The sequence below is a fragment of the Nycticebus coucang genome, chromosome 6 (genome assembly GCF_027406575.1).
Source record: "Nycticebus coucang isolate mNycCou1 chromosome 6, mNycCou1.pri, whole genome shotgun sequence".
NCBI classification, from domain to species: Eukaryota; Metazoa; Chordata; class Mammalia; order Primates; family Lorisidae; genus Nycticebus; species Nycticebus coucang.
The window spans coordinates 74318251-74343173 of NC_069785.1; the positions used below are offsets into that span (position 1 = coordinate 74318251).

The window sequence follows — 24923 nt, forward strand, 5'->3', positions numbered from 1 at the left end:
AGGTAGTTGAGAGGAAGCCAAAAACAGTGAGAACCCAAAATCCTTGTCCCATGTGAGGCTGCCTTTCCCAGACACTCCAATTACTTAAAATGCAAAGCACCTGGGCAGTTCCCCTCCTTCAGAAAGTGAGGAGCTGGGGAGAGAGGGAGCAGGGTCTTGATAGATGAAATGAGAAAGCAAATTGTAGGTACTGAGTTTCGCCTCTAACTTGTCAGACCTCTTTTCTTAGGCCTGTTGGGTTTCTTCAAATCTATTAACTGATTTGGTTTGGGATAATTGCCAAAGGTGCTTCTTTTCTTGGTATTCTTTTATTTATTCTAAGACCACCGAGTACATCTTTTGGGCAGCCAGAGTAAGTATCTGGTCTCTTGACTTCTAGGATAGAATTCAGAGTACTAGGCAATTCAGTCTTCCCTGAACCATCTGGTCCCAGAGGATCCATGTTATTTCCTGTTAGCTGTTTTCCATGGCTTTGGAATAGCAGGTTTATTGCTATGACAGTCAGGCAGCCACACTGGGGAAAATATGATGTATTGTGCTGTGTAGGAAAAAGTCAGTATTATCCAATCTGGTAATCTGATTTTTAGACAAAGACATGACCCTGGACTATGCTGTCTGTGGCTGAGTATTGCATTAGTTTTGTCTCCAAAAACAGTTGTTAAAAAAAAAAAAATCAGTGTGCACTTGGTTTGTCTGTCTCTTTTGGATATGGAAATGTATCTTGCCTGGAAATTTTCTCATTGTTATTTTGGAAGCAACTAAATTGCTCTGAAGATATTCTTTGTAGAAGTAATTAGTTTAGCATTTACTTAGCACCTGCTGCATGCCAGGCTCTGTGTGAAGTGATAGAAGTTCACAGAGACTGTGGGATATACCTGGTGGGGGCAGGGAAGAGGAAGGCAGAGAGCCAATATTCATTTATCCATCCTTCCTTTTATGTCTCAGGGGTTCATTTAGGATTTGCTATGTGCCAAGTGCTGGGCTGGGTACTGGGGAATACAAAAGTGAGTAAGACAGACACATTCTGTGTTTTCTGAAATCTGTAGCACAAGAGGTGAACTTGACTGTGATGAGGTGGGTGCATAGGTGGGGTCAGGATCCATAGAGGGCTTCCAGACGTGAGATGGGTGCCAGCCAAGTGAGGAACAGTTAAGCAGTGGCTAGTCAAGGGAAGTAGAATGTGGATTTAAGCAAGAATGTTAGGAAACAAAACCATAAAGGTAGGCGGGGTTCAACTCTTGAAAGATGTTTTGTCCTTTGCTTGGTCAGGACTTTGGACTTTAACCCAAGGTGGTAGAGAACCATTTAAACATTTCATAATGAAGGAATTATTCCAGGGAATTACAGCCACTTAAAAGGACATGAAGATGACGTAATTGTATAGATTTTAAGTTAAAAAGACAGAACATAAAAATTGTGTGTTCATTGTGATTGCTGATATGTGAAATATAATTATGACAAGGCAAATCATGGGAGGACATCTAAAGTAGAATCTGTTATTTGTGTAACACGGTTCTTTGAGGATGCCTTTATGATATTCACTCGGCATTGAATCTACTATATGCAAGTAAATCAAGATGCTGTCTCATTTGTCTACCATCAAATACAAAGAGATTCAATAACTTTCATGCAGTTTTAAAAAGTATGTGATTATGACATGCTCAGAAGAGGTGAATCCATAGAGACAGAAAGTAGATTGGTGGGGACAGTGAGGAATTGGAATAATAGCCACCAGGAGCAGGGCTTCTTTTTGAGGTGATGGAAATGTTTTGGAATTATATAGTGGTAATGATTGTACATATTACCTTCTGAATGTACTAAAAGCTACTGAATCATACACTTTGGTTTTAAATGGTTAATTTTGTGTTATGTGAATTTTATCTCAACAAAAATAGAGGGGAAAAAGGTGTTAATTGATTTTGTAGAGACTCTAGTGCTCGTAGCTGATCTTGTTTTTTTTTTTTTTTTGATAGTAAAAGGCAATCGCAAATGTGAGTTGAACTGCCAGGCCATGGGTTACCGCTTCTATGTCCGGCAAGCTGAGAAGGTCATTGATGGGACCCCCTGTGACCAGAACGGCACAGCCATCTGTGTGTCTGGGCAGTGCAAGGTAAGTGCCCCTAGACGGGAGCATCCAGGTGGATTCCTGGGGTGACTGATGACTCCATTGCTCTGTAGGGAATGAGCAGCTACCTCCCCACAGCGCACATGATGTCCCTGTGCCAAGAGCTCCAACAGAGGGGAGCTAGCTAGGGTGGCATTGCTGGTCAGCCTGCCTGTGCTGGCGATCTTTGGGTGTCTCCGTGTCCCACTCTGTCATCTCAGTAACTGATTTATGTTCAGGCCACATGCATCACAGGGACAGTACAGTTTTTCCTGGTTGGACCCAGGGCTTCTTCCTTGCCTATGAAGTGGAAGTTATGGAAAGGGCACTTCTGGTTCAGCCTTGAAAGCAGTTGGCGTCGTGATGGTGGCATTTAAGGCGAAAGTACATTTTATCTTGCTCCCCCCAGATGGGGCAGGCTTCCAAAGGAAAGTTGTTCAGTGCCTTTTATAGCAGAAGTTGTACTTTAAACAGGAAGAGTTTTCAACCTCCTTGGGCTTCTGAAGTCAGTTCCAGGAACTCCCCACCCAACGTTCTGCAAACATTCTGGACCGGAGACAATCCCTGTGGGATGCTCGACATTGACAGAAAGCGCCATTTGGTTAAAAATAGGCATTTTAGATGAAATGACACAAAGTCCATAGCCGCATTAATCTGGGTCTGGAGTCCTACCTTCCTTTAATCTCAATGTGTATTAGTGGAGCTAAGATTTACCAGGTAAATGAATCTAGAGCTCAGACTAAGATTCTGTATTAATTAACACTCGGTAGCTGGTAAGACTGATTTTCATCAACGGACAAGCTCTTTGGCTATAACATCTGAAAGTTCCTGTTATACTTTGAATGTAAATTACTACAGTTTAATATTAGGGCCTTGAAGTGTGAATTATAAGCACAACCTCCACTCCCACCCAAGTGGTGAAGGTTTCCGACGGGATGCAAAATAATTTCTCAAAGCAGGATGGATATTCACAGACTTTGAATGAAGGTTAAGAAGAAAAAAGCTGGCTCAGCACCTGTATCTCAGCAGCTAGGGCGTCAGCCACATATACTGGACCTGGCAGGTTTGAACCCAGCCCAGGCCTGCCAAACTACAACCAAAAAATAGCTGGGCATTGTGGAAGGTGCCTGTGGTCACAGCTTCTTGGGAGGCTGAGGCAAAAGAATTGCTTAAGCCTAAGAGTTTGAGGTTGCTGTGAGTTGTGACACCATAGCACTCTACCCAAGGTGACTGTGTCTCAAAAAATAAAAAAGCTGCCACTTGCTATCTGATGTATGTTAAGTAGGAGAGCCAGGAAGCATGATTGGAAGTACCTAGAGGCTGAGACATGTTCTGGCCTCCAATTTTCTACTACTTTAGAAAAAGTAGTGGTTTTCACATGTCCTCTCGTATGATGCTGATGGTCCTGGGATCATACTTTGAGTTGCAAGGTTTTAAGGAACACTGATTACAATACATGATAGTTAACAGAGGGCCAGAAATGTAAATTTAGGGTGGGATAGAGTTGAAGGGAAGATGAAATGTGGTCTCTTCAATGGGTGGGGGGGCTGATTTCTTAATGTTGCATGAACTATCTCTGAGCTGATGATGTGAAAGACACACAAACACAAGCATGTGGACATGGATTCTTACCAATTGATCAAAGCCATTACAACTGTAGGCCGACACAGTCGGCAAATAATAATTGCCAAAAGGCTGAAACAAACACTTTCCAGGATGTGAGCATATTAATAGGAATCTGATATTACAAAGATGACTTTGATATTATTTCCCATTTGTTCTCTGTGCATTTGCCTAAAACTCCCTCCTTGAAGTTGTTGGAACCAGTAACTATCCCATCCTCTCTAGACCTTCAGTTTAAAATAATCAGAAGTACATTTGCTTCCCGGGTGAGGTTCTGTTTACTTTGCAGTTTTCAAAGGGTAAAGTGTCCTTTTCTGAATATTTGATTGAAAGCCCAGAATTCAAAGTGATATCTCTGCCTTCCTGGCTTGTGGCTGAGAAAGCTGTTAACTCCCAGTTTTCCCGACCATATGTATCTGCATCTGAGAGAGTTCTGCAAAACCTCTCCTGACCACATACAGTTGAAAGAAACAACCAGGCCTCCAACAGAAGTTGATGAAAGGTAACAAGTGTCACATAAGAATATGAGATGAGCCCACAGAAAAGCAGCCCAGGGAGGTGGGTACTGTCCTCTCCCCAAGCCAAATAAAGGCCCCAGGCACACCCATTGCAAACAGGAATGCTCCATTCTAGTGCCAGCTAGGGCCTGTGTTTACCCTGTTGCTGGAGCTCCTCTGTGCTTTAGACCCAAGAGTTGGAAGAGAGGCAAGAACGTTGTAGACATCCTAAAACTGGCTAGTTGGGAGCTGCAAGTACAACAGTGGGGGAGACAGTGGGGGTCAATCTCCAGTCCCTTGGTGCTGGGTGATCTCCCTTTCTTTACAAGGACTAAAGGATCCCAGATACTGCCTTTAGGCTAATGACTGCATGTAGACAGGCCTTGAAGGAAAGGGCTAACCAAGTAGAGCTCCGTCTCTGACAGCTCCTAAATCAAAAGAATGTGTCAGAAGCCCTCAGAAATTCTGTCTCTGTCATTCCCATTCTTTCCCTCTAGACCAGTAGTTCTCAACTTTCTTAATGCTGCAACCCTTTAATACAGTTCCTCAGGTTGTGCTGACCCCCAACCATAAAATTATTTTCATTGCTACTTCATACCCGTAACTTTGCTTCTGTTAAGAATTGTACTGCAAATATCTGATATGCAGGATGTATTTAGGTGACCCCTGTGAAAGGGTCATTCGACCCCCAAAGAGGTCGCGACCCACAGGTTGAGAACCGCTGCTCTAGACATCAAATAGGAATATCTGGCCAGTCTTCAGAGAGATCTCAGAGTCACTTCCAGCCCTGCCCAGTTATTACTGTCATGTATGTGAATGAAATAACATTTATGTCTGATTAACAGACATCATTTTATCCCTTAGCATCCCGTTATCCAGGCTGTGATTTTTTAAAACTTTACCTCAGCTTTCAGCTGAACTGAAAGTTCTGAATTTTCATAGTTTGATGGGAATGTATTATTTTTTGCTCACAACTTAATGAAAACAGATGAAAATTTGTTTTGAAGGTATAGCAGGCATTTGAAAGAACAGAGTCACATGGTTAAAGCACTAGGAGAAAAATAACTCTAGATGCCTGGTGACCAGCCTTGCAGAAATCCCAGGCTTCATGAAAGAGTCAAAATCAAGGCCTCCCTCCCTCTCCCCTGAAAAAAAGCCTTGGGCTGTGAAGGAACAGGACTTGAGTAGGTCTCTGGAAAAAATAAAGGCTGCTTCAAAATCACAGAGAAGGAAGGTGTCACAGCTGCTGCAGGCCAGCAAGGGGCGGTTTCTGAGAGTTTGCCATGTGCCAGCTGGTGAGCCGGGTCCTTTATACGCCATTTCAAATTCACTTGTTTATCTTGTTTGTCAGTGACACAGTCAAGGAGGAATTATTCATTCCCATTGTACGGAGGGTTGTTGTGAAGATGAAATGTGTTGTACTTGCTAATACAGAGGGGGCATTAGTAATATTAGCTTGAGACTGAACTGTTAATCAGAAAGAGTTGTTTATATGTGATAGAAACTCAGGGACTATATTTAACTCTCTGCCCATCTTCGAAGTTTATTTTCCTCAGTTCCTCTTCCCAAAATGACTATCTTTTCAAAACACAAATCTGCATGTGCTTCTCTTTTGTTTAAATTTCATCTGTGGCTCCCTAGTCCCTGTAGAATAAAAGTCTAGGCCCTTCCTTGTCTGCTTGTTGGCTTCAGGCCGCCAGTGCTGGCCAGGCTGGGACGTGCTCCTCCCTGACCCAGCAGGCCTGCTGGATTGTGCCTCCAGGGGCACGTAAGCTCTGTGACATCCAGCCTGGCGTGCTGTGTTGTGTCTGGGCTTTGCTTTAGCAGAATGCTCTTCAAATATGTAAATATGTAAATGAATCAAGGTACTTGGTGCCTGGATATGTTGGATTTCAGCAAATGAAATTAATCTTGAATCCAGGGTTGCAGGTCCCAGGTCCCTGAACCCAGTGGAGCTGGTTTGCTTACTTGGCTGAGCTAGAACATTCAACTAAGGCACTGCAGTAATTGAAAGCAAAAGTGAGTAGAAACTGAGAATAAAATAGGCAGCATGAATAGAGAGCAAAAATAACCGGCACAAGTTTCAGTATAACAGAGGAATTCTATTTAGGAAGAACAGAGAGAAAGTTTAGAGCACTTCCAAAGACAGTTGGAAGTGGGTCAACCCTAAGTGGGTCTCACCCCTAAGGAAGGAGGTGGGAGAGGGGGAAAATCAGCTAAGGTCTGCAGGAGTGAACCTGGCCTCTCTGCGCCCCCAGACAGTGTTCCCTTTTCTATGGGTCTACATGGTCTCTTTCCATTGGTCATTGGGTACCTAGGTTACTTCACACCCACATTCTTATGGGCTATGTAGTCTTCCTGGGTTAGCAGGACAGTTTTGCCTCCCGCCCCTCTGGAAGCCCTTTTCTTAGTGTCCCTTCCTAAATCCAGCACAGTGCTTTCTCATTTTCGGCTTGGAATGGGCAATGGAGTGCAGATAAAATGAGGAGATGAAACCTCCTTGGCCAAATCCCTACAACTCAAGGCCTTGAAGGTAGGGGAGAATTCCTGGCACCTCCCCAAGCTCCTGTCTCCCACACCTTGTTTTTTTTCTGTTCCTTACATTGAATTTCTTGAGTCCTTGGAGAGCTGATGGCAGAAGAACCTAAGAAAGTGCAAGTGCATGCTCCCGTGATGCCTTCTGTTGAAGGGAAAGAAACTCCCTTCTACCTCACCCTCCATGCTGTGCTTTCCTGGTCAGTCGTCACCTCCACCGCCCAGCGCTTTCACAGCTCCGCCATTGGCCCACACTCACTGTGGGCTTTGACACCTCCTCCCCCAGCTGGGACACCACTTGTGCCAGACAGTTTCATATTTGTTCAATAAATTAAAACAAGGTAACTGTTTCCACATGTTCAGAGATAAGCTTAGGATCAATGTGTTTCCCTTATTGAGGAAGGATGACATCGTGCATGTGTGTGTGCGTGCGTGTGTGTGTGTGTGTGTGTGTGTGTGTGTGTGTTTTCAGGCTTTGAATTTCCAGTCTCTTCCTTGATAACGTTATTGTTTGTTTTCCTGAACCAAACAAATAGACTCTTCTCATTTCTCTGCCCTTTTGCCCTGAATTGCTTTTTATCCACTTTTGGTTACTGGATTCATTTTGTGGACTTTGCTTAGAGTTTATTTTGTTTCAAGAGATTGGATTGGGTAAATTGTTCTCCACTTTTGCTCTTTTGCCAGATATTTGCATGATTCAGCCTTGAAACAGGGTGGAGACCTTCTAATTTGCTTGAATTTCAGGACTGGTTTTTTTTTTGTTGTTTGTTTTGAGACAAAGTCTTGCTCTATCACCCTGGCTAGAGTGCAGTGATGCCATCATAGCTCCCTGCAATCTCGGACTTCTAGGCTCAAGCTGCTCTCCTGCCTCAGTCTCCCACAGAGCTAGGATTATAGGTGTGAGACAGCGAGCCTGGTCTTCCAAGGTTATGCAACTCTTTGAGGACCCAACCCCCTTCTTCCCTCTGCAAGCAAACTGTGTTCTGAAAAGTACTTTCTATTTGTGTCTATTAAAAGCCTACCATATTATGTTGTAGCTATTTGACATGTGTCTAAGCTCCTAAAGGAGAGAAATTGTGCATTTTGTACACTGTAACTTCAATGCTTAACAGATTAAAATTATTCTATAAATGTTTTTTAAGTATATCAATGAATGAACAAAAGAACAAGTTACAGACTGATTATGAAACCCCTTTTCCTGAAAATAATCAAGAATGGAATTAACTGGGCAGCACCTATGGCTCAAAGGAGTAGGGCACCAGCCCCATATGCTGGAGGTGGTGGGTTCAAACCCAGCTCCGGCCAAAAAAAAAAACTGAAAAAAAAAAAAAAAAAAAAAGAATGGAATTAACTAAGGCAGCATTAAACTGTTTGGGCCCTTACTCTGTTCTCAGGACCTCCTGAAATATTAAGCTGGAACTGCAGGTGTGCCACCACACCCATCTAGTTTTTCTCTTTTTAATAGAGACAGGGTCTCGCTCTTGCTGAGGCTGGTCTCAAACTTCTGAGCTGAAGCGATCCACCTGCTTGGATATGTTGGATTTCAGCATATTCAATTTTAGGATAAGCTGCCTGGCTTAATGATGACTTAATCAGAAGCCTAGATGTTTGAGTGAAGAAGTAAAGGGAATATCCATCATCCTAACACTAAGTTTGGGTATCTCATTTAAATTCCTGCCAAAAGTCAGGTCAAACCAAGTAGTGAGAAACACAGCTAATGGAATAGAAAAGCCTTAGAAAACTAGGCTGAGGTGTTGTACATCTAGGTAGAAGTGGTTATTTGAGGACAAAAGTGCCAGATAAAACACTTAAGGTTTTTATTTCATAATTTAAACAGATGATACATTTTCATGATTCAAACATCAAAATCCCTGACCCCCATCTACCCAGTTCTCCGTGCCACAACATTCTCTTTTCTGAAACTTCCCAAGAAATGTCACACACTATAAATTTGGCTTGGTGGTTGTAAAGAGAAAAATGAAGTTAGTAGCTGAATAGCAAATAATCTCATTACTCTAACCTCTCATTTCTGGGAATAAGCCAGTCAAATTAAATAGATGTATCTGGCAGTGTAGATGGGCTCTTGAAGCTAGGCCTCTCTGTATATGATGCAGGCAAACAGATCTTCAACAGATCATTTCCTTCTATGGAAACAGAAGGAAAACAAAAGTTAAATCTGGAGTAGTCTACAAACTAGTTTTTTTTAGAGTCTGGGGGGCAATCAGCTGAGAATACCAGTGGCAATCTAACAGATTTTCTTGGATTGTAGTTTGTGTGCAGATTTGTCCAAATATAAGCTATTGTGGTAATTTTTCTTCAAAGCCAAGTTGATTAGTTTCAACTTAAAAGGAATTTCAGTGTTCAATGATTCTAAGTCAGAAGGGCCGGGGAAAAACTGAAAACGTTTGAAGGGTCACAGCCAGATATTGCAAGAAACTAAAAATGCAAGATTCAGTCCAAATGGTAAGAAAAAAACCTTAAAAACAATGAACAGAGCTAGAATCTAATAACAGGTGCACGTTTTTCTCCCTCTACTCTCCCCTTTCTACCAAAGATATTTATAATAAGCCTGGCTTATTTGTAAAATAAGTTATTTTATTAACTCAGCTTGATTATTTCCATAAAGTGCAATAAAAATAGTGATTTAATATATAGGCTGTTTTCAAATTGGCTTTGCTGGAACTTTTCATAAGGAATCTCAGATTAGAGATTTGATTTGCCTTTAGACTATGTCTGTAATAACCGTACAAATTAGGTGAATTCTGCTGTTCTTGAGGTCCTCAAAATATCTAAAAGTTCCTTGGCCTATCAGGAAATAACATTCTTTACTTACCTCCAGGCAACCGATTGTATATAAGGCATCAAGTCAGTTTCTCCAAGGCCTTCTTTTGGCTTCATAATCTCATTCTGAGTTCCTTAAAGCTGTCTGATCAAATGTAAAAATAAGATATTTCAGTCAAGGTCTTGGTAAAATTACCAGTATTTCCAATTATATTCTGTTATATGACACATTTTTCTTGAACTTATGCAAATAACTTTTGCCATATACATGAATACTCATGAATAGTTTAAGAATTTTGGAGGGATAAGGTAGAGAAAGGCAAATGTTTTCCTTTTTTTCCCCCCAATAGTATACTTTACCCAATTGCTATAAAACTTAAGAAAAAAGTTCAAGGTCAAAAAGGCTTCTTTTAAATTCTTCCTTCCTTCTTTTGGGAGGCCATGCCATCTCCCTGTTCTGCTCTCTTCTCTCTCTCTTTCTATCTCCCCACCTCCACTCTCTCTTCCCTCATTCTAATGTAAAATAAATTATACTTTTATATATCCTAAAAAAAGATTTACTTTAGAATTTGAGGTTTGATTTTGAGAAGTCTGTTGAAAATAAAGGTTCAAAACATTTGATCAAAAATAGGATCATAGGTCACTGTGAAACAAGGCACATTCATTTAACCGAAGTGATAATTAAAAGATTTCCAAAAGCAAAAACCTTTATTTTTTGCTGGATAAAAGACTCGGTTTTCCAAATAATCAAAAGACCTAATAAAAAGGACACAGGCACACAGAATCACATTTAATGCAAAATGTGAGCAAAATCTTTTAGTATTTTTTTATCAATATTAATGAAAATCTTACTTAAAAGAGATAATCAAATTTTACTTTTGTACATGTATCAGTATGTTATTAATATTAATACTAAAGCTAATATCAATAAAACTTTATAAACAAATATCTATGCAATATTTGCCAGCTGTGATACCCACACAAAATTTTTATAAACCTTTTATAACCTCTTTGCAAAGTTTTTTATTCTCTTCTCCCTCAACTTTTTATATTCATTTAGTTTTATTTGGATCACTATATTATTTCTTCGTTTTGACACAACCTGTAAATAACCTCTAAAGTAGACAAAATTACTTTTTTAAAATGAAAACCACATTCTTAAGCCTTTTATTAAATCTTCCTCACGAAACACATCCCACCCCCTCCTGTATATTTTGTATACAGAATTGTTTCCCTTATTCCTAGTAGTTTTAAATACATATGGCATTACAATTTCTCTTAGTAGCTTTAGTTTGCAGTGAAAAACTTACAAAGTCAGCAGTTCTTTTATTTCCCAAAAAATTTATGAAGACATATTTCATAATGTTTAGAAATACAGAGTTTTTCAAAGAACATTTTTTAAATGTGGAACAGGACATGTTTACTAAAAAACTTCAATAATTTTTGGTTTCCTGAAATAAAAAGCCAAAAGTATATAAGCTTAAACTTATACTTAATATTTTAGTATTTTAACCTAAGGAGATATGGCTCAGCTATTGCCTGTTATTCAATTTAACATAATATGACTATACGATTTAAAATTACTGAAAAGATTTTTAAAATGAATGACAAGTTTATCCACTAAATGTTTCCTATTCATGTAATTCACTCATTCTTAACAATTATATTTAAATTGCTCATGTAAAAGACAGCTAGCCATTTAAGTTCATTTTTCTTTTGAAAAAGCAGAACTGGGTTTTGGCTTCACACCAGCCAACCTCATCTTAACCTGGACCTTTGAAATACTGGACATAGGTTGGTTTAGAATACCATGAATGTAAGTGGTGTCTTTAAAATAGGCACAAAAGATGCAACTCTCATGATCACAAACACACAAAAATATACTCACAGAAGCAGGTTAAGATAGCAAAAGATGTTTGTGGCCAGCAGTGGTTGGGGCTGGTGTGAGTATAGGTTGTCCACAGTCTCTCCATGAGCACGTGGACCCAGGGACACACAGGGGTCCCTGCAGTCACAGGCCTGCTACCTGTGACACTGGGCAGGCCCTCCCAAGAGCACTAACCAAGCAACAGAGATTCAGACAAAATCCCTTGTATGGAAGGCGTCCTTACTAAGACAGACTCTTCTAAGAGCCCGTCCCAGTCAGAAAAAAGAGAGTGATGCTTAAAACTGTATATGTCTTGGGGTTTCCATCCTTTCAGACTGGCCACTGGATGTGACCTGAAAACCTTCTCCCAGATGGCAGCGAATAAGACAGAGTGCTCCCCCTTGGTTACAGGTCAACTCTTAAAGGCATAAAACAAGACAAAAGGGGAACCTCATTTGGTTTATATTTTGGGGACCCACAGCACAGTTTGTCTTAAACAGATGCCAGTCCCATGAGAACTGTAAAACTCACCAGTATATGGATGCTGGCTTCAAGAATGTGCTTGTAGGGGTTTTTGCCCATGTTCTACATGATGGCATCCCTCTGTAGGACAGAACAATGCAGGAAGACAATGACAAGCAAAAATTCAAAGACGATTTCTGGGAAGAAAAGAATCAGACGGTATGAATATTTATACCCAAAATACACCAGAGTTGCTACACCTAAGATTAGTCATACAAATGCTTTTCCCCCATTGATCTTAAATTTGGGAAGGAAAACGAGACCAACAGTAATTTTGCTGTCTGCTCAACTAGTTTCCACAAAGGGAGATCACGAGTCTGACTGCATTTCTCACCCTTCTGCTGGATTGTCAGGACCAAGTTTCCTTTCACTGCGGCTCTCAGAAGATCAGAAAGGTTTTGGTTATCTTGCTCACAGCACCCAAACTGGAGGCACCAAGGGAAGGTTTGTCCTTCACACGTTCTAAAGTTTCACTGAGTATCAACAAAAGGCAGATTAATAGAAGAAAAGGCATACACAGTTTATTCTAACATGCATAGCTAGGGGACCCATAGGAGAATGATTACCCAGTAACCCACAGTGGGGTCCAGGTTTTATTTACCCTTGTTCAAAGGGGAAGGGGAGATGAGGAGATGGGGCATCTGAGGGATAGTAAATAGGATAGTAAATGATGTTTAGGGGGAAATGAATAGCCTTGGGAACATACAGTGTCCTGGGACAGAGTCTGTTGGGCCTTCAGAGCAGACAAAGGCTGGTAAATGATTCCTTTTGAAATACTAAAAGGGAGCAAAATAGAAGACAATAGTTTGTGATAAAACTCTGTCCAGGAATATTGGCAAACTTGAGTCTTTCCTCCTACAAATTAGTCGAATTATTTTTTTTATTTATTTTTATTTTTTATTATTAAATCATAGCTGTGTACATTAATGTGATTATGGGGCACCATACACAGGTTTTATAGACCATTTGACAGATGGAGGTAATTGTTTTCTTTGGCTGTTGCAGACTTTAAGGAAACTTCAGAGGACAGTTTTGAGAGAGACAGAAGATTGAGAGCTGGGTAGGGGTGGGGTGGAAGGTCAGAGGGACCTTGAGGTGCTTTGTTAGTTCAGCACGTCAGCGTGGTATATTTAGGGGTATCAGTTGCTGACCCCCAACAATGTGATAAATACACTTCTATATGGGTCAGTTTACGTGTTTGAAATATCTGCCGGATAAACTCTTCGAAGGGAGTCAAGAATACATATGCACTTGGGATTTTAATAGCTAGTGGGTGGCAAATTGTGGTTGGAAGAATTAACACACCCACCAGCAGTGCATGCGTGGGATTCATTACCCACTTTTTGGCCTTTTGCCGGTCAGATAAGTGAAGAGCGGTATCTCCAGTAGTTTTCATTTGCATTTGTCTTATTTTGAGTGAGGTTGAGCATCTCTTCAAATATTTAAGAACTGCTCAGGGCCTAGACTAGGATGAGGTGAATGAGGTGCCTTGGGTGCAGAATTTCAGGATGCCCCTGCCGCATTCTCAGGGTGTCCTTCCACCTTGTGCCCTGGGCACCTGCCTGCCCTAGTCCCATCCCTGACAGTACTCACCTTGCCTGGAACCATTTACATTCCTTTTGTATAATCTGTCTTCTCATAATCTTTACACGTTCTTCTTTTAGGTTATTGGCTTTTTCCTTATAGGAGCTTCCTGTACATTAAAGAGATTATTTATTATATTCATTGTTTCATATTATATTCATTCATTCATTGGGGTTTTTTGTTTTTCAGAGTTTTTTCCAGGGAGCCTTTTGACTCTTGCTTTGGCTTATGGAGTTTTGTTTCTTTTTTCGCCATGCAGAAGTTTTAAAATTTTTTTTTAAATGGCCAATTTAATAATTTTCTTTTTTGTGATTCTGGATTTTGTGTCCCAGAAAGACCTTCTCCATTTTGGTATTGTAAAAAATATTCTCCTGGTTGTGCCGTCACATTAACCTGAAATTTAAAAAAATAATAATAAGGGCGGCGCCTGTGGCCCAGTGAGTAGGGCGCCGGCCCCATATGCCGAGGGTGGCGGGTTCAGACCCAGCCCTGGCCAAACTGCAACAGAAAAATAGCCGGGTGTTGTGGCGGGCACCTGTAGTCCCAGCTGCTTGGGAGGCTGAGGCAAGAGAATCACGTAAGCCCAAGAGCTGGAGGTTGCTGTGAGCTGTGTGATGCCACGGCACTCTACCCAGGGGTGGTACCGTGAGACTCTTGTCTCTACAAAAAAAAAAATAAATAATAATAATAATAATAAATTTTGTCCCGTGTTTTTTTTTCAGTAATTTATGGTTCTTTGCTGTTGCATTTTTATAATTTTTACTAATCCGTTTGGAATTTGTCTCAGTTTATCGTGTGAGGTGTGGATTCAATTTTACTTTATTTCAGGCTACCCAGTTATGCCTTTACCATAGTGAATAAATAGTCCATCTTTCCCCCGCTATTTTGGAGTTCCCTCTTTATTACTGTGTATATGTATATTATTTTGGGCTTTTTCTTCTATTCCATTAGTCTCTAAGCCTTTTTATGTACTAATACCAGAATATACACTTTGAAAGAGAAATAAAACGTACTGACCTTTAAAGTTATGAGAGGTACAAGGGTATATGTGAAACTTGGTAAACAGTCTGTGAAGCTAGTGAATGATGCCCATGATCATATCAATGTACACAGCTATGATTTAATAAAAAAAAAAAAGTTATGAGAGGTAAATTTGCTTTGCTTGGGGCTAATGCATTCGTGTAAACCTTTCTTTTTTCATCACTTGGAAATGCCACCTGTGTACCCATGTATAGGAGCTTTAGCAAGACATCCTGTGTATGGTATATTTTCACTTAATTGAAAATGAGAATTTCATGATGTTTTGGACCAGAACGGCAGAAGTTACAATCATCAAAAGTCTTCCAAATGACAAAACCATGGTAGGCCAGGTCAAGATCTCATGGACAGTTGGGAGAAAGCATAAAAAGAGAAAGAATTAGAAGATTTATTGAAAACACAGACTAAAAGTTCTAGCAGCTGTTTGCTTTTAGAACAAATTAGTTTGACAGGGGAAAAGAAAATCACTTCTATTGGCAGCTTTCGAGGTACCATCTTCTGTCAGTAAATAAGCAGTATCTTCCACAGTTTTATTTTATTTTATAAGGATCGTAGCAATTGTTAAAAGTTTATCAACCCATCTCCTAATGGTTTGAAATTTACTATTTTTCCTACTTACTTTTCTCACATTTTATTCAAAATTCTTAGAAACATGCTTGTAATTTTAGTGCTTAAGAATATTCTAGACCTGATCTCCTAACCAAATCTTGAGAATAAGCCAGGAGGAAAGATTTTTTTGGGGGGGTGGGGGGTGTGTCTTACTACCTCTATACTCACCCAAATGGATAAAGAAGAGAGATGGCTATGATTGCCGTTTAAAGGGACCGAATACAATCATGTGAAAAAAAAGATTTTGGATTCAAACATTTGGTTTCCACATATTAGCCTTAGTTTCTTGAAACCTTGGTTAATAAAACCTTAACATATGTTTGTCTCCCTTGTAAGAGCTGCGATGAACTTTCCATGGATATAAAGATCCTTTGGATTTCAAATCAGTTTCTAAAAGCCTAATTAAAATTAAATATTTCCCCTTCTACAAAGGGAGGTTTCAAATACATGGTATAAATAAAGGACAATATTGGGTGCTTCAGTGGTGTTTGGTGTGATCTTATTATTTCTCACTGGAGAAAAATTAGCTCTCTTTTGACATTTAATTCCCTCAGAGTGAGGCTAGAGACCATCTAATATTTTACAAGTGGAAGTCTGCGTCTTATTGCTGTATTCCTACTTTTATTTATTAATTTTAATTATTTTTTATTAAATCATAACTTTGTACATTGATGCATTTATGGGGTTCAGAGTACTGCTTCAATATACAATGTGAAATTCTTACATTGAACTAAGTAACACATCCATCTCAATCATACTCATTTCTTAATAAATAAATAAAATGTACCATTCCTACTTTTAAAGATTATATAGCAAAAGCTTAAGTAAATGTGAGACTTAATACTGCTTGGTGATGACTTTTTCTACAACTGGTTGATCGTGACATCTAGTGTTCAATGTTGAAATTGCATATTCTTCTTAAAAGCAGCTTATAAGGAAACTGACGAGAATTACTGTTTAATTAGAGCTGGGATAAACTAAATAAGCCTAGTAAAATAAGAGGAAATGGAATAATTGAGGCAATGACTGGGGAAAATTTGAACTAGAAGGCTGATTTCTCTTTAATGACAACCCCAAGAACAGTAAATAACCCTTGGGGCAATTGTATATGGACATGTAAAGTGAACTGCTATTCAGAGTTGGACCTGAGTCAGTTATTATTATATTTTCAGTTAGTTCTTCTTTTGCATCTTATTTCTCATTGGAGAAATATAAAACCAGGTATGAGTGTAAATTCACTGGCCAACTACCCTGAGCAAGTCATATAATTTCTCTGAGTTCATATCATAAATTTCAGTTACAGAATTAGAGATTGTTTCTTGTCTAAAGATCTGGGCTGGGTATGGGGTGCATTGCATACAATGAATAGCAGTGCTGGTGGTGGTAGTGGTGGTGAGGGCATGGGGATGTGTCTGGGGAGGTCATTTGCCTGGATCTTCATGTTTAAGGGTTGCAGAGAGCAAAGACATGACTGTGTGCAGAAATTGTCCAGAATATTGTAAGTGGATCTGGGGACTGATAAATGACAGGAGCTGATCATGAGATGAACAGAAAATGTGGATCATACGAGGCTCAGACAAAAGGAACCATGGTGCCTGACAAAGCACGGAGGTTGAGAAGGCTTCTGCTCTGCTGACTTGAGTTACAGAGGGCAGGAGAGAGGGGAGGAAGCAAGCCTCAGATCTTCTTGGGGAAAGAGGTTCACCTGTAGAGCTTTAAAAAAAAACATAGTCATGTGCAGAGAGATTAAGTTTCTCAACTTTTCTGAGCCCCATTTTCCACTTCCGTAAAGTGGGGACAATAATGGTACTGACCTCACAACGTCATGAAGATTAAATGAGAAGATACTTAAAACCTCAGCATGGTGCCTGGTACAGCTTACTCAGCACGCAGTAACTGACTGCTAAGCCATGTGCTTGCTAAAGGGAGATTAAAAATGGGACACACAGAACTGGGACACATTACCCTTTGATTCCTCCTTGCCTTTGTCCTGGCAGTTCCCTCTGCCTAGAAATCCTTTCCTTCTTTACCCACTTAGCTCTCTGCTTGTGGCGGAGGCCCTGATTCTGGTGGGCATCACTGGCCGGGCCCCCTAGTCTCTTGGGTTTGACAACTTGTTTTCGACTTTACACTTCTGTCTCCCATGATAAACATGAACCCTTTGAAGGCAGACTGGTGACGCTTAGGTGCTTAAGGAATGTTCAAAGAACTGATGAGTATACGAAAAAGGTAGGGGAGAAGGCGAGGGGAGGAGCAGGAAGAGGCAAGTGTGGCAAGATGTCAACTGAATTTAGGTGAAGGGCATATCGAGTTCATGGAACTATTTATTTAGGTTTCAAAATACAGAGTTGAAAGGGGAAAAAGTGAATGTTTTTTGTTGTTGTTGTTGTTGTTTCCCTTTTTAAATTCAAAGCATTACTTTTCAGGGAGCTCGGCCTGGGTTCTGACGTCTTGTGTTTCTTCCTCCCCTCCCTGGGCTGCTCTGGGAGCTCCTGGATGCTGTTCATAACCAAGGGGCAAAGCTGTGGTTTCTGCCTGCAGGTCTCTTTACCACCAGCTTGGTTCCCATCCATTGGGGATTAATTTACAATTAAGAGAAAATTATATCCCTCTCCTTATGTGTGAGTACTCCCCCACCCCCCCATAGTGGTTGGAAGCCATGATGTGTTTCCGAATTTGGGGTAAGGAAGGAGAAGGTTGAATTTTGCTGAGAGGAAGCATGGAGACGGTCCTTTGAAAAATGCATGTTCATGTTAGAGGCAAATAAACCCAACACCACAACAGAAACTAACCTAGATGTGTCATTTCTAGGTCCCTCTGCTGGGCGTTTACAGAACAGTGGTATCCCAGATCACTCATTAAAAAAAAAAATTCCACGCGCTCTTTGAAAAACATAAAAGGTGCAGGTTCAAAGCTGTATCCTAACTACATTCCCTCTGTGGTGTGCACTGTTTAAACTGCTACGCTCTGTGCTTTAATAAGCACAATGGGCAAATGGGATTTCAAGACTAAAGTAAAGGTACATAACAAATGCTCTTTGAATGTCTCTGTTTTGTTTTATACACATGTATACATAGATGAGAAAGGGCCTGAGGCGAAGCCTAGAAGGAAAGACACACGTCGTTTCTGTTCTATGTGTTTCTTGCAGAGTCACTGCTTCTCAATTGAAACCCTGTCTATCCTATGATTGTCCAAGGCTTAGGTGGTACTTTCTGAGCTAATAGGCTTTTTGTCCACATAAGAAAACAGTTCCTAAGAAACAGAACCTCCTGACAATGGAATGGCAGTGCGAATGCTTAGAGAATGCGTGATGAACAATGGGCTGGCGGCAGGCGCAGAGAGAGATGTTCAGGCTGGGTGTGGACCAGCTGGTAAGCTGGATGAACTAGGACCAGAGAAGGGAGCTTTACCTTGAGTACAGGTTTGGACAAGATCACTCCAGATCTCTTTCCATTTAAGATATGGCAAATCAGAAATCATGCAAAACTCAAGGGCGAATCTGACGCTCTGAATCCATCTGAAGCATGGATGCCATCTCTTTCTGTGACCACAGGTGTCGTTGCTAATATTATCCAATCATGCATCAGTGCAATTCTCAGTCAAAAGATAGAAATATGCCAAGCGAATCCATGTGGCCTCTGTAACTGAGCTCTCCTGAGCTCCAGCCTTGTCTACTAATTCCCCACCGTCCATTTCCCCCTGCGAGTCTCACGGCGCACCCCAGGCTGATTGTGATGAACCTGAGCTCACTGTCCTTCCCTCCTCCCATGCCCTGATATTGGCGAGAGGCACCTCCATTCACTTAGTGCCCCACTCCGGATCAGCTGGATGGTGTCTTCATTCCCACCTGCCCACATCCCGTGGGGATCAAGCTCAGCCTGTCCTATGTCCTTGAAGTCTCCTGACTCTGCCCCTTCCTGACCTTTTGCTTTATTTCAGGTCTTCAGCCATTTGTTCTTTGGACATTGCAGTGGTCTCCTAACTTGTCTTCCTGCCTTTTTCTTTTTCAGTTAGCTTTTGCTTCAAGGCCAGAAGGATTCTAAAATATAAGTCAGAGTAAACTATTCCCCTGCTTCTGGGTCCACTGTGCCTGTCCCATTTTCCCCAGTTAAAAGTCCAAACTCCTTAGCACAGTGAGCTGCGTGAGCTAGCCGCTGCCTTCCTCTGCGTTCTTTTTTATTTTTTTTCGAATTAGAGGATTTACTGCTTTTCAAACAAACAACAATTAATGCATAATTCACCAAAATTCAATTCGACCCTGGATTTGGAAGAAAATCCAGAAATTAAGTTGTATTTGAGCACTCCATGACAATGAGCCCTTTTTCTTCTAACTTTTATCATATGTAATTAAATAACTTTACCATAGTACTTTCCACTGATTTGATAGTTTTCATTCAAGAGTTCCAAAGGTGACTCAGCACCGTAGCTCAATGGTTAAGGCACCAGCCATATACACCTGGACTGGTGGGTTCAAACTTGGCCCGGGCCTGCTAAACAACAATGACAACTACAACAACAACAAAAACAAAAATATAGCGGGCATTGTGGTGGGTGTAGTCCAGCTGCTTGGGAGGCTGAGGTAAGACTATCACTTAAGTCCAAGAGTTTGGGGGTTGCTGTGAGCTGTGATGCCACAGCATTCTAATGAGGGTGACATAGTAACACTCTGTCTCAAAAAAAAAAAAGAGGTCCAAAGGTGTTTTTAAATGAATATTAATAAATGCATACTGATGAGAAACCAAATAAAGTTAAGAATGGCATTTAAGGGCAAGTGTTGGGATTAGGCATAGTTTATTAATCTGGAAGTTTAAATCTGGTTCATATTTTTCACCCAATTAGGATTTCAATAGGAATAGAGGTTTCTTTTCCAGTACGTAGTCAGATGTTAAGTGACTAAACATATTATATATCCTTCGTTTGCTCAGCACCCTGCCACAGCAATACCTAGTTCCAAAATCCAGTGGTTTCCTTTGGGATAGATTGAGGTTTTTAAAACTGAGACCAACCACCCTGAGATCAAAGCTACATCCTTTTTCCTAAAGAAAAGTGGTTTTCTAAGCATTGTTTGATCTATTAAAGCTTCCAAGATCAATTCAATTTCAACATTATAATAAAAATGCAGGGGCGGCTCAGTGCCTGTAGCTCAGCAGCTAAAGTGCCAGCCACATACACCGGAGATGGTGGGTTTGAATCCAGCCAGGGCCTGCCAAACAACAATTGACAGCTACAACCAAACAAGAAAAAAAATAGCCGGGCATTGTGGCAGCCAAGTAGTCCCAGCTACTTGGGAGGCTGAGGCAGGAAAATGGCTTAAGCCCTGGAGTTTGAGGTTGCTGTGAGCTGTGATGCCACGGCACTCTACCCAGGGCGACAGCTTGAGACACCGTCTCCAAAAAATTAATTAATTAATAAGCAGGGGCACAGTGTTAATATGTTTGTCTCTCTTTATTATGGGGGCACATAAGATTTGGTTACATAGTTGGCTTTTATAAGGTTAAAGCTGGAGTTACATACGTTCCAGCCACACCACCACAAAGAGCTCTATGAACAGGCCAGGCCTGTGTTTTATGCGTCTGGGCTCTGCCCCTACTCTTTCTCCTACCTGAATGTCTCTTCCTCCCTGTAAATGTTGACAAATAGCTGTTCACTGGGAGAGACTCAGTTCAGGTGTTATTTTCTCTGTAAGGCTCTTAGTCTGGCTCTCTGACGGAGTGTTTTCTCTCCTCTCTTGTGCAAACAGACGTCTATCAAGACGTCAATAATTCTTTGTTTACTTTTTTGACTTGATTTCCATGTTTGCTTCCCCATGGATGCCCAGAAATATTTTGAATTCAAAACCAACCTTGTTTTACTCATCTTTGATCCTCCACAATCTAGCATGGTGAGTCAGTATTGGTTCGAATGAACGAATGAATCTATTATTTAGGTAGTCATGAGATTGCCATGGGGAGGCATCACTGTTCCTTTGGGGGCACTGCCATCATACCATCTATTTGTTCTTTGCCGGGTGCACCTGGCTGTCCCCTGATCTCACAACCATGTAGGACAGATGTGTCACATTTACAGAAGTACCCCCAGAGTTCAAGTTCTGATCCCTTGATTAGCAAGATGCTCTCTGTTTTCTCTTTTCTCCTTCTAATCATTCCCAAACAGTGATACCAAGTAGGCAGCTGGATATCCAAGTCTGAAATTCGAAGTATTGGTTGGTGCCACTGTTTTGGCTGGCTGGAAAGAACTAATGATTTAACTTCATGTCTAAAGGCTCAGAAAGTTCTTTTCAAGGTTGTAGGATTCAAATGTTATTCATTAGACTATCTGGGCTCCTTATGACATTGTGCTTTCTGGCACATCAAACCATTAAGGATGGGGTAGATTTTCTGAGCTTGATTGTGGAGATGAGTCTATATTTTACCCCTTTTAGCAACTGCATGCAAGTAGGCTCCACCCAGTCATCTAACGGGGACGTCAAACCTTGGGATAATTAAAACAGAATATCATTTCCTTCAACTCCCCCCAAGGAAAATAACCCCACTATCAGAGATGCTTCCTCCTATTATCTGCATGAGCAACACGTTGGCCAGAAACATAAATGTTGCTCTCGATGCCTGTTCCCTTCCCCCCCCCGCACCACATCCAGAGGTGATGCAGCCCCAAGGAAACCTCCACCTTCATAGGTCTCCATACTTGGCTCTTCATCCTCCTTTTCACTGCGACTTCCTGTCTTTAAGCATCATCAGCACTTGTGTAGGTAAGTAACCAACCACTTTAATGGTCTTCCTGTCTCCCTTGCCTTTTCTTATACAGTATCACCAGTGTCATCTTGTGAAACAGGAATCTGAACGTGGCATTCCTCTGCCGTAAAACTTCAGGGATCCCTCCACGGCGTGTAGGTCTCTGTTCAGTCTGTAGCGTATCACGCCTCTCTTTCCCCTTGTATGTTGGTCTTCAACATGCCTCATTCTTCAAACAGGTCAGATTATGCCCTGTTTCTCAGTTTTTGAGTTTGTGCTGCTGCTTCTGCCTAATGTTCCTTCATAGCAGATGCTTTCAGCTGCAGATAATAGAAAATCCAACCCAAGAAGCTTAAACACTAGCAGGGTTTATTGACTCCCTCAAGTCGAGGCACGTGGTGGTCCTAGGGTTGATTAAAGGCAGCAATTCGGTGGTGTCATTGAGGACAAAGTTCCCTTCATTTTCTTTTCTTTTCTTTTTCAAGACAGAGTCTCACTATGTCACCCTCAGTAGAGTGCTGTGGTGTCACAGCTCACAGCAACCTCAAACTCCCTTGCCTCAGCTTCCCGAGTAGCTGGGACTACAGGTGCCCACCACAACGCCCAGCAATTTTTTGCTGCAAATGTCATTGTTGCAGGCCCGGGCTGGGTTCAAACCCGCCACCCTTGGTGTATGTGGCTGGCGCGCCGTAACCACTGTGCTACGGGTGCTGAGCCGTTCCCTTCATTTTCTACTCTGCTGAACTCTGTGCCGTCTTGGCAGGCTTAATTCCCTCCAGTTTTCAGAATGTCTGCCACAGATCTGAGCATCTCCCAAAGACCTGACATCCAACAAAGGGAGGAAGATCCTATTCTTTCTTGCACATGCTCTTTAAAAAGAGTGAGGGAAACTTTTCTAGAAGCCTTCAAAGAAGAACTCGCCTGTTGTCTTATTAGTCAGAACTGAGTCTCATTCTCATCCCTGAACTATCAGTCACAAAGGGACTTAACAAAGTTCGCAGAGGTGGGAGGGAGAGGACACTGGAATGAAAACCAAGGTGCCATTGACATGGAGGAAAAGGACGCCCACTGGGCTAGCAAACAACAATGTCTGCCGTAGCCCTCTCCCCCCTTCTTTATCAGGCTAACTCCTAGTAATTGACCAGATTAATCCCTAAATACTCAGGTAAGAAGCCACCTTGGTAGACACTTCTCTGACCATCTCCCTTCCTTCTGATACCTTCTGATGAGTTGACATTGCCGTAGAATTTATCCTGCCAGACCGGACCACAGGTGCCTGGAGGTGGGACTGTCTTTTAGTATCTGTCATAGTTACTAGCACATAGTGACAGGGACATATGCTAATATTTGTTGAATAAAAAAGCAAATGACAAACAAGAATTGTGTACGTTAGGGATGACTTTGTACTTGTAACAGAAACCCAATAATAGAGGTTTAACCAAACGAGGGTTTGGAACAGTAAATCCAGAGGAAGAGGTCTTGGGCTGACAAAGATGCTCTTGCAATTCATTAAGGGCCAAGCTGATTCTACAGTCTTGCTCTTCTACCCTGAGCACGTGACCACATGTTTTGATGAGTCCAAGCTGGCTCTTCTATCTCCATGGGGTCCATGTTCCAGGCAGGAAGAAGGGCTAAGGGTATAAGGTACTTGTTGACTGAGTCCGTACCTTGTCTTCTTCATATAAACAATAGCTTTCTCAGGACCCCCGCCATTAGCCAGTCATGGATCTGGTTTTATGGGGACATTGCCAATACAAACATTGTCAGGGTTATGTTAATCAGAGAAAGGGCAAGCTGTATAATGTGCGTGCCCGTAGGCAATGTCTACCCTACTTACCTCCAAAAAGTAACAAGGTGCTTTGCTCTTTGTTATTCTGCCTGCCAGCTTGAAACAAAATAGCAGCCATTATAAGTTGTCATGTGGAAGGATTGTGTTCTATTCTAGAAATGGGCCTTGGAGGAAGGGCTTACAGCATATTATCGGCCACCCTCACTGAGACTATTGAGAAGACAGTGCTGAGAACACTGATGCCCAGAGAGGCTCATTTGTTCAAGATAAAATCAGGCATTTTGGTGGTAGAAACTATTTGGGAAACAACCTTTTTTTATCTCAAGTCTAACTTCCTTAACATTCTGGGACGTTTAGTGATTTCAGTGCCTATGATCTTGAGTTAAGTAACAAAATAAATTCTATTTATTAACTTCTTTTTCCAGTCTTATATAACACAAAGCCTCCAAAACCAGAAACCATATTTTCACAATTTTCTAGATATAATGCCCAGTGGAGAGTCATGTAACCAAGATCTTAATGCGGGTCCTTTCTGCATTTGAAAGAAAGATGGAGGAAAGACCCATCTGCCCGCGGTGGCTGCAGTTCCCGCTATTCACACCTAGATGGCACTCATGCATTGATCAGGAAGCCAGCTACTGATAAAATATTAACTGCCTGGTGGAAACTGACAAATTCTTGAGTCAAGGTGATGAAAAGTTAAATATAGGTGGCTCTGAGATGTGGCTGGGTAAATGCATTGGTCATAGGAGAGGTGGTGAAAACTGGGGACTGGCTGTAAACACATTTGATGATTATATAGAAACCCCCTTGCCTTCTGTTCATTCCTCCTCATAGCAACCACAGCAGGAAAACCAGGATACAAACCAGCCAGCCTTACCTGCATGTGCTGCCTGACCAGCGGGCAGCCTCAGCATGGCCCCAGAGGGTCAAGGGAAACATGTTCACCTTGTTCACATGTCCTATGATGCTCATCACAGAGAGGACGTTGTCACCATGTCAGAACTTTGCTATTTGGATGGAGAAGGCTTATGTGTTGAGTTAGTCATTAGGGGATTGGTTTTTAAATTACTCTTGTAGACAGACATACAAGAGTATTTTATTCAACATTCCTGATGTAAAACTCTCCTTCTAACTGACCGAATTATTTGGGGTATGTTGTACCCTTTTTCTATGTGGCTGTATAGCAGAGTGGTGAAGAACGTGGCCTTGGCGTCAGAGAGACCTGGGTTCCAGTTTAGAT

At 41.3% G+C, this 24923-nt stretch overlaps 1 protein-coding gene across 2 annotated transcripts in view; it reads left to right on the forward strand.

The window, feature by feature from the left end:
• THSD4 (thrombospondin type 1 domain containing 4) overlaps window positions 1-24923 on the forward strand; it is a 640675-nt gene that overhangs the window by 291786 nt on the left and 323966 nt on the right. For both annotated transcript variants that reach the window (XM_053594803.1, XM_053594804.1), the window contains exon 7: window positions 1974-2110. In XM_053594803.1, coding sequence (XP_053450778.1) covers window positions 1974-2110 — 137 coding nt within the window. The remainder of the gene's footprint in view (window positions 1-1973; window positions 2111-24923) is intronic.